Below are 10,585 nucleotides of genomic sequence, written 5' to 3'. Positions count from 1 at the left end.
TGTGTGTGTGTGGTATGGGTATACTGAAAATATGGTGTTGCGTGTGTGTGTGTGTGGATGTGTGTGTGTGTGTGTGTGTGTGTGTGTGTGTGTGTGTGTGTTGTAATACTGACTAGTAGCAGTAGTAATAATTGCAGCAGTACTGTCTGTGTGTATGTGTGCGTGTGCGCACGTTCACGCATTTGTTTTTCTCTGACCGAACATGCGCTCAAACCCAAACGTGATCCATGTGACTGACAAGGCGACATGCAAAACACACCTAAATATTGAGATCAATTCAGGGCAGGCCGACGGGATGAAGAATACATCGTCTGTCTGCAAGCTGAATCATGCCTCGTGTTCTTCCACCCCTCTCTCTCCCTCTCTCACAACACTGCCAAACAGTGCTTCCGTTAAAGACTGCAGCACAATAGCGCATGCTGTTTTTTTTTGGTGTCAAGTGCAGCTTGAGAAAAAACTGAACTTAGGTACAACTGTATATGCGGAAGTATCATATTCACCCTCCCTCGTTACCACTCCACCCTCTCCACCCCAAAAATCGCCTTGCTTTTGACGTCACGCCATGAAGTTGTCCGTTTGTAATGTATCCGAACAGAACGATCAGAATTGGGCCAGTGAGATGTGTAGCTGTATATTGCTCTCCATCACAAATGCTGAATAATTCGTTCTTCTTTCTGAAACAGGCCTGCGTATTCATACCACCCGTTCATTCTCTCTCTCTCTCTCTCTCTCTCTCTCTCTCTTTCTCAGGCTTGTGTGTCCACTGATACTGTCAACTGGAGAGCAATATAGTTCTAGTTGTTCGATTTTCGTCGTTCACGTCGGCTGCAGAAACTTAAAGCTTCCTACATTGGACAACAGACTCAATTAAACGACGTGCCGTCAGTCTGTTGCCGAAAATGCATTTAAACTTCGGGATACGCTTGTCACATGAATTATGTCCTCCCCCATTCAAATATGGCCGCCAAGACTGTTTGAATAAAACTCTCTCTCTCTCTCTCTCTCTCTCTCTCTCTCTATATATATATATATATATATATATATATGTGTGTGTGTGTGTGTGTGTGTGTGTGTGTGTGTGTGTATGTGTGTACCACACACACACACACACACACACCGCTGGCCCAGAGAAGGGCCCAAGTGGCCATCTGGCGGCACTCTGGCATCCTCACCACAACAAAAGGCTGCAGGCTGGCAGTGACGAGGCCTATGACGAGGCATTATCGCGTGCATCTGACCATCTGTCCCAATCAGCACCAGTTGAGGCTGCTGCCACTGAGCTGGCTATCTCATGAAAGCTTTTGGGACGTCCCAGTTAACACCACCAAAATCCGGGTGGGAGGCATATCTGATCAGATCAGATGGATGAAGGTGAAAGAGAGAGAGAGAAACATAGAGAGAGACAGACAGATAGAGACAGAGACAAAGACAGACAGACAGACAGACAGAGGAGAGTCAGAAAGAATGGATTCATTTTATTTAGAGTGTAACAGAGTAAGCATACATTGCTTTCTTTTTCATCCAGCCCTCAAAAGAAAGGGAAAAAATAAAGAAAACAAATATTTTAAAAGAACACGAAGGTGAAAAATATTGTTATCAAACCACCAAGAAAACTGAAAATCACTGATTCACTTATAAATGATTACCAAAGAAAGAGAACGAATGTGGACAGCCAGCCAGCCAGCCAGCCAGACACAATGATAACTGTTGAAGGAGACAAGCATGCACGATGCTCTGTGTGACAATGAAACAGATCATCTCGTTTCTCTGTGTGTCAGCCATCCGTCACGTCTTGTGATGTCCACAGGTCAAACGCTTCCCACAACACACTCCGCCCTTCAAACACTGTCCACCCTCGGGCACACAGCAACTATCGCAGAGCTCTGCAGTCAAGGCTCATGGATATCGTGAAGTCCGTGTTCAGCCTCTTTGGGAACGGGGAGAGGCGGGTGGGAGGGGGTGGGGGGAGGAGGCCGTACGTTTTTTTTTCCCCTTTGAAAACCTTTGTTCTCCCTGCCAGACGTCCACACACAAACCATCCAGCCAAAGGAAGGAAACGTCAACTGTCCTGGGATATAGAGACCTGTATTCTAAACGTGTCCGTGAGTAATAATTCATTACTGAATAAGAGCAATATATCTTTTTTTTTTAAAAATTAAAAAAGAAAAAAAAAAGAGAGAGATAATAATGAAGACTACACTTTCCAGAACCATTTCACGAATGTGTGGATGTGTGTGCTGTGCTGCTGAGCGGCACCTTTGCACAGCTGACACACGACGGGAGGCGGAATGACGAGGACAGACAGCAGCAGAGTGAGACGGTGGCACAGTCATCAGTGCTGGGATCCTGGCGCCAGACAGCTAAGCACACGTGTTATACAATATTCATTGCCACCATCTCCTTTTCACTGCTGCCCTGTCTGCCGTGTGTGCTGGGACAACTCGACAGAAGGACTGACAAGTGAGTCACCACAAACACTAAACTTCTTTCATTTTCAGTCCCCTCAAAACCCAAGGTCACTTCGCAAGTCCTGAAAATAAAGACCTGAAAAAATATGCGAATATAAAACAATACAATCTGTAGTTGTGTTGGCAGTGTGGGTAATCAGTATCTAACCGTGCGGCAAAGTCTAGAAGTCCACTGGACTTGGGGAAGAAAGCAGAAATGTGTACAGACTATACAGGGGGAAGAAAGCAGGAAATGTGTACAGACTATACAAGTGGAAGAAAGCAGGAAATGTGTACAGACTATACAAGTGGAAGAAAGCAGGAAATGTGTACAGACTATACAGGGGAAGAAAGCAGGAAATGTGTACAGACTATACAGGGGGAAGAAAGCAGGAAATGTGTACAGACTATACAAGTGGAAGAAAGCAGGAAATGTGTACAGACTATACAGGGGGAAGAAAGCAGGAAATGTGTACAGACTATACAGGGGGAAGAAAGCAGGAAATGTGTACAGACTATACAGGGGAAGAAAGCAGGACATGTGTACAGACTATACTGGGGGAAGAAAGCAGGACATGTGTACAGACTATACTGGGGGAAGAAAGCAGGAAATGTGTACAGACTATACAAGTGGAAGAAAGCAGGAAATGTGTACAGACTATACAGGGGGAAGAAAGCAGGAAATGTGTACAGACTATACAGGGGGAAGAAAGCAGGACATGTGTACAGACTATACAGGGGGAAGAAAGCAGGAAATGTGTACAGACTATACAGGGGGAAGAAAGCAGGACATGTGTACAGACTATACAGGGGGAAGAAAGCAGGAAATGTGTACAGACTATACAGGGGGAAGAAAGCAGGAAATGTGTGCAGACTATACAGGGGGAACAAAGCAGGACATGTGTACAGACTATACAGGGGGCAGTGTGTGACAAGCAGAAGAAGCCCAGGTCTCAAAACAACAGGAACGGATCATAATGTCACAGTGAAAAGTACCTATATAACCTAACGGGTGAACATAACCATGTCCTACATCACCACAGGGAAATCATACGTATGAGGGCTTTGTCTTCAAATTTTGTATTCGACGAAGTCACATTCGATTATGTCCCATCCGCCTTTCGATTAATAATAGTCTCAAACACTTGTTTATCCGTATGAGGGCGCTTTATCGCCGAAGTTTGGAGTTGATTCACTTGTCTTAGAGCCACCCAACACCGAATGCGCCCCACACGAACCTTGTGATCTGACACACAACCCACGGGACACCTCTGGGCATAATCAAACACTGTTGCGTGTCAGCGTGCTGACCCTCAATTCCCAAGGGAAACTTCAGACCCACTGTGTGTCTGAACTTTTCGACTCCTGAAGCACGCAGTCCTGAACCAATACAGTTACAGACTGATGACTTGCAGGAGTGATGAAGGGGGGAGAGAGAAACAGAGAGAGATAAACAGAGACAGAGAGGGTAGAGCCTTAAGAACCAAGATAAATGCCGAGATAGGGCTCCAGTTCAAACCATGGTCAAAGTGTAGCACACAGTGCCTATCTAATCCACGCCAGCCCGGTCAGAGCGGGCACTAATGAACAGCAGGCGGGAAGCCATGCTGGGCGAGGAAGCATCACGGCACGGCAAAGGATGCTCCCACTGTGCACAGAGGTTTTGCATGACGCAGAAGGCACGTGATGGAAAACACAATTCTTTGCAAGTTTTCAATCGCCCTTTATGAAATGATACTGCCAGCGCGAAATTTGTCAGAAGACAAAATTTAAAACATGGTAAGTTAACGACCATGTGGTTGGTTGTGAACCAACCAGTCTGAACCTGATACTGCGTCTCTTCAGCCTGGGAAAGGACGGAGTCCGCAGCATGCTACAGGGCGAAGTGGAACTCGTTAACAACACCAATTCTGTTTGGACGTGAAGTGCTCTGCTAATAACTTTCTTCCCCTGCAACACCTGATCTCCCCTCTTCACAAACAGCACAGCAGAAGAGACAGGATGAAGTGAGAACCGCTTGTCAAAAGCTACAGGTGTGGGTGGTGACGCAATAAATGGCAGACTTCACATTTCCCTGGGGCGAACTGTTGGTTTTGTTAAGTCCTCTAATATTCCTTGTGACCCCCACCACACCTGGCAATAAAGACGTTCTATCCCAGTCTATTCTAACCGTGATCAACAACACCGACCAACTTAAAACGTCTTCTTATAACGTGACGTACATGTCACGATTCTTTTTGTACGTTTCTGGAGAGAGAAACAAGTGAATGTTTGCCCATTGAAATGAGGAGTAAACAATTTGTAAAGCACATTTTGATGCTGGTCATCGGGTATTGGGGAACCAAACATGAAATACCACTGTCGTCAGTCTGAGGGATGTTTCTGATCCAATTAACGTCCCGTCAACAGATAAGATAGCCGTCACGTCTGCTGTAAAACTTCATTACGCCTACATGGCTTCGGGTTCGCCTTCAGCCATAAGTTATACCAATTCTGTTTACATATTCCTGACCCAACTGTGATCGAGTAACGTGTGGTTGTGAGAATTGTTGGTTCGGATTGCTGGCTGTACTAAGTATAACCCGAGACAATTCACACCAGACCTGGCTACAGAAGCTCACAAGTATCTCTGTCCCCTTCTCACTGTCCCTGATTACAGTCAAGATTACACTGTCCCATGGGCTGTGGACTACCAACAACTCCATAGGTGTGGAAACTGCAGGGTGAAAGGCGCTAATGACTGCTGCAGACATGACGGTGCCCAGGCTGCAGAGAAATGAATCACTTCTGTACTTGGGAGCTCTGAGCTGAATAGTACTATTGAGCTCGAGGCTTGGGAGTTACACTGGGAAGTAATCATCCACTTCTCTCCCATTTAAAGTGACTAGCCTTCAACTTCTTACTCGCTGACCGCTAGTGAAGGACTACAGAGCAAATGGAAGGCTTTCCGTGACAGTGTCAGCAATTTTCACTCGCCCAAAGCCCACTTCTCACTGACACGCCTTTCCCACCCACCACCAGGCCCCTCCAGCATCTCACACGGGGAGGGGGCAACAAGGCCTGCCCATGCAAAGCCCGGTCAGATGACCATGTATTGGCCATGCCCTTGGGGATATAATGAGCTGCTGACCAACACCTCTGCCTGAAAACATGGCGCCAGTGAAAAGGCAGGCACAACAGGCCTTGCGTCATCAGACCGACACGTTATCTGGTCAGCACACGTCAACAATCTCCCCACCTCCACCTTGTTGCTCCCCCACAAGCCTCCCGACCCAGACTTTGGCGTGGAGGGACGTGATAACACTGGCCCTTTGTCCTGCACTTCCCACGTCTGGTAAACACCTTTTTCCCGCCGGAACTGTGGGGGACGGGGCAAGGAGGGTGGTGTGCTGGCGAACCCCCTCCCTCCTTCCTGGGATAACGGTGGATGGTGAAAAGTACACAGAAAAACCCAGGATACACAACCCTGCGCTATTCAGGAAACAGGTTACTGCCTGGAGCGGGATGAGTGTGCTTTAAATAAATAAAACATGATGGTATAATATCATAGCAGTCTACTATCTGCCTTGCAGTCTTCAATATTTCATTGGTCGTTCTGAAATACTTCATCGTTCAGATTATTTGTGCAGCCAAATGAAGCTCATCAATCTTGTCACAACATGGTTCGACCAGAATACAATACAGACCAACACAATACACACTTATTTCTACAGATTAGAATAAGACTAATATTGGTAGCGCTTCAGTTATCGTAAGTATACTGAATTTAAACCATCTCCGTCTTTTTATCTCACATCACTACATTGTGTGGTGTGTGTGTGTGTGTGTGTGTGTGTGTGTGAGGGAGGGGGTGGGTAAACGACATTTCTCTACGTTATTTCACTCAATGCTATAGCTTTGAGCACTGTCATGACAACTTGTGAAAACGGTAATACACTTGCGACATTAAAAAAATTCCTCTTTCAAATTGGGGATTCTTTTAAACATGAGAATACATACAACAGAAAGAGAGACAGAGAGACAGAGACAGAGATCAGTCGTGTTAAGACTAAAGAATTGTAAGACGTGCTGAGAAGCCCACACAACACACACGTAAATCTGAGCTTGACGCCGGCCACCACCACGCACAGTCAGTTCATCTAAATTGCCCATCCTCCAATTAAAATGAAAAAATAATAATAATAAGTTCACGAGCATGATAAGATTTCCTCTCCCACCCTCCCCGCCTTTAGACCTTTACAGGACAGTCAACGGTTTTCCTTTGAAAAAATGGACAACTTAGCTTTCCCAATCAATCGCATTATAACAACTCTAATTTTTTATTTAGAAAAAAAGGCGGAACTTGGAACTTTCAATCGTTTAACAACAACGAACTGACAAAACTGCAAGACAGTTATGTTTTCTAGGCTTCTGACCAGACCCAGTCAACACTAACTGAAGCCACGAACAACTTGCACCGTCTGGCACGATGTTACCTTGCTGGAAGATGCAAGTTACTATGTGAAAAGTGTGCATATCCCGACTGCCTGTTGTTATAAAATACTTTTCTTACACTCATGGCATGGTTCGTGCAGGAAAGAATCAAAACCTGTTGTCTTTTCCAGCGTGTACGTGAGAGAGAGAGAGAGAGAGAGAGAGAGAGAGAGAGAGAGAGAGAGAGAGAGAGAGAGAGAGAGAGAGAGAGAGAGAGACAAAGACACGGGGAAGACAAGGTATTGCAAGGATTTTTTTTTTTTTTAATTCAAAGCAAGAAGAAAAAAACAAGCTGACTGACCTTGGCGTCCCACAATCTCGGCCACGTGTTCTGAAGTGTGCACATCCACACATACTGTGTACGTCGGCTTGCCGCTGCGTCCCGAAGACGTGGGCTGGCTGCCTGCTGCCTCCGGCATCCCTCCACCAGCTCCGTCCGGCACCCCACTGACAGCCCCCTGGTACTGTCCACCCGGACTGTCGTGGGCCGGGTGTTCGGCGCCCTGCACGTACCCGGGCCCTGGGGGCTCCGAGCTGAGGAAGAGAGGGGGCTGGGTAATGGCGGGGTATGGGGTCTGGCTGCCCGAAGCGGGGAAGACCTGTGCCTGGGACCCTGAAGGAACCAGCCCCGCCAAGGGGAACCCCGGGGTTTGGGGGTCTGTGTCCGGGGGCAGAAAGCTAGCGGGCGGGGCGTTGAATCCCACCTCCCCCACGTTCAACATGTTCCAGTCGTTAAAGTTCTCCTCAGCAGGCAGCCCGGCCAGGTTGTGGTTGAGGCCGCCCAGAGGCTGATTGTCCAGAGCGGAGAAAAAGTTATCCGGGGTGCTGACGATGGGCCGGCTCTGCGAGGTCTGTCTCCGGGAGCGGTGCTGGCTGTCCGAGGCGGGGTGGTCGGGAAGCGGGCGGGAGGTCAGCGACTCTGGGATCCGCTGTCTGCCGGACGACAGGGCGGCGCTGTCTGTGTTGGATGAAGAGCGGGCCATGTCCTGCACGTGCTGCATGAACTGCTGAACGTCGGCGGGCCGGGGCCGGTTCTCCGAGAATAGGGGCATCAGCCCCCGGCCAGAGCCCTGGCTGTAGGAGGCGTACAGCAACGCCATGTCCTCGTGCTGCTGCAGCTGCTGCGCGTGCAGGTTGTCCACGTGCGCCGATGTGGAGGAGGAAGGGTGCGGGAGGTCCCCCAGGTGCAGGGCCGCTGCCTCCCAGGGCGGGGAGGCCTGCTGGCTGAAGGAGGCCAGCTGAGCGGCCACGTCGTGCAGCTTGTTCTCCGCCGGCCCGTTGTCGTCGCCGCTGCTGGCGGTGCCGTTGCTGCCCACGATCTGGTCCAGGCTGTCGTTGCTGCTGGAGATGAGGGCGTTGCTGCCGTCCTCGGCACCACTGACGGCGGCCGGTGTGTTGGGGTCGCTGCTGTTGCCGCTGCTGCTGCTGCAGCTGTTGTCGCCACTAGCGTCCGAGCCCGTGCTGAAGGCAGGGGGGTTATCACCGACACCCATCTTCACTCCTCGTCCAAAAGCTACACTTTCACCTTTGGAAATAGATACACAAGTTTCAGTTTCACAGCACTATCATTAAAAACACGTTTCACGCTGACCGATATCACAAAGCCAAACTCGCAGGAAAAAACAAAACAACAAAACACGAAGCAGAAGACACAGTGCGCACACAGGGATTCCTCGGCAGCAGCAAAGTTGTAACGAAAAGTGGTGAGAGAGATACAGTCGTTCCCCCAATTCATCTGTGCGCTTACTTTGCTGCGCGCGAACTTTCTGTCTCTGCGAAGTTTGCTGCCTGACTGTGGGGAAGACAGTATATAAAGCGCCTTGCCCACACTGACGTCACGACCGGCGCGCAGGGAACGTGCCGTCATCGCACGCTGCGGCGCTGCCATTGGACCACGCACTGGGTTGGGGGCGTGGCCCGGCTGTGTGTCTGAACCGGTAACCCTTATTTGCATAGGAGCTGAGTCAAACACAGGGAAGGGTGGCAGAGAAAAACAGCGTGGCCAATACGTAAGACGACTTAAACCCTTTGCAGTGGCCAGCCGAGAGATAGCTGACGAGTTCAAAGTGGGTGGGGAGAAGGGGGCTGGAGGGGGAGATGTATATCGGAAGTGGGTGGGGGTGGGTGGGTAGGCCTCTCACTCACCACCATCCCTCCCCTCTGCCGAAGGCTGGCCGCCCCGCGTGGTGCTAAAATTAGAAACAGACAAACCCGCAACCAGAAATCAACACAGGTTTGTGGGGGAAAATAAATAAGTCTTTAGTTTATTCGTCCATCTGAACACGATCAATGGTGAAAAGAAATCAGCTGTAACATGAACGAGAGGGATGAAAATGGGTTCTCAGGCTTCTTCGTCAGGTTTCTCTTTGTTTTACTATGAGGTCGTCGCTTGCTGATGGCTGCCTGCATGCAGCCCGAGAGATTAAAGGGAGGCAATTGGTACAATCTTTCCGCCTGACGTTTCAGCCAAGTGTCCAACGATATGAATTCGCGATTTTCGTTTAGTTAGTCATTTTATTGTGTGTGAGTACATGAATGGGAAGAGAGGTGGTGTGGGTTTGGTATGGCGACACCATTAGTCCATCTGTCTCTCTGTCTCCCTCTCTGTCTCTGTTTTTCTGTTCCTCTCTCTCGTTTTATTTTTTTAAATTTTTAAAAAATATTATTATTCATTTTTACCTCTTCTTTTTTTTCCTTTTTTTTTCTCAAGGCCTGACTAAGCGCGTTGTGTTACGCTGCTGGCTGTATATGGATTTTTCCGAACGCAGTGATGCCTCCTTGATCGAGCTACTAATATTGATACTGATTCTCTCTCTCTCTCCTGCATTCTCACATCCATCAATTAAGAATCAAATCTATTTGACTTAGAGATCACTGACGTGCTTAATGAGACCTTAATTTATAAACGAAATACAAAACGTTGATCATCATCTGTAGTGATAAAAGTTGATCATCATCTGTAGTGGTAAAAGTTGATCATCATCTGTAGTGATAAATGTTGATCATCACCTGTAGTGATGATGATGAGATGGTGACGGTTCTGCTGTTTAAGTCCGCTTTAAGTTTGGGACCACGTGACAAGGCTGTACTCTACAAACAATCCCACCACTGTTGGGGTTCGAACCCGCATCCTATCAGTCATCAGTCCGTGGCGCTGACGACTCCGTCATGGCAGCTGGTGGTCTCAGTGAAGTCTTGTGTCGTTCAGTTCGTAACATCTACGTTCCAAACAGTTCTGTGTCGAACTGAGTGTCGGACTAAAGCACCACAGCCACAAACTTTGATAACGAATGTACTGAAGCCGTTTTGTTTGAGATAAACAGCGGTTAAAAAATAAAGAAGAAACCCTTGGCTGTGGAATAATAATGTAACTGAATAAAAGGTCATGGTTAATGTTTCGCTAGTTGTATATGATTTCTTCTCTCTCTCTCTCTCTCTCTCTCTCTCTCTCTCTCTCTCTCTCTCTCTTTCTCTCTCTCCCTCTACCGTCCCCTCTCTCTATCTCTCTTTGCCCTCTGTCTTTCTCACTCTCTCTGGCTGCTGAGTGAGAGTGATTGATTCTAATTCTAGACTCCTGTGCATATGAAAATATTTACAAGATCATACTCATAGTCAGAAAGTCATATAAACAGACTGGGGAATTTAACAATGCACTGTCGCTGTTT

General features: G+C 48.0%; 1 protein-coding gene across 1 annotated transcript in view; it reads right to left on the bottom strand.

The window, feature by feature from the left end:
• The window catches only part of LOC143282021 (uncharacterized), an 86,384-nt gene extending 77,702 nt beyond the window's left edge, over window positions 1–8,682 (bottom strand). Inside the window, exon 1 of the mRNA XM_076587441.1 lies at window positions 7,222–8,682. Within this exon, the coding sequence (XP_076443556.1) occupies window positions 7,222–8,413 (1,192 nt within the window). The 5' untranslated portion in view covers window positions 8,414–8,682. The remainder of the gene's footprint in view (window positions 1–7,221) is intronic.
• Window positions 8,683–10,585: the final 1,903 nt, after the last annotated feature.

Source organism: Babylonia areolata, chromosome 5 (assembly GCF_041734735.1).
Source record: "Babylonia areolata isolate BAREFJ2019XMU chromosome 5, ASM4173473v1, whole genome shotgun sequence".
In the NCBI taxonomy this organism is placed as follows: Eukaryota; Metazoa; Mollusca; class Gastropoda; order Neogastropoda; family Buccinidae; genus Babylonia; species Babylonia areolata.
The sequence above is the reverse complement of the archived record's forward strand: the minus strand, read 5'-3'. Positions and strand labels throughout refer to the sequence as shown.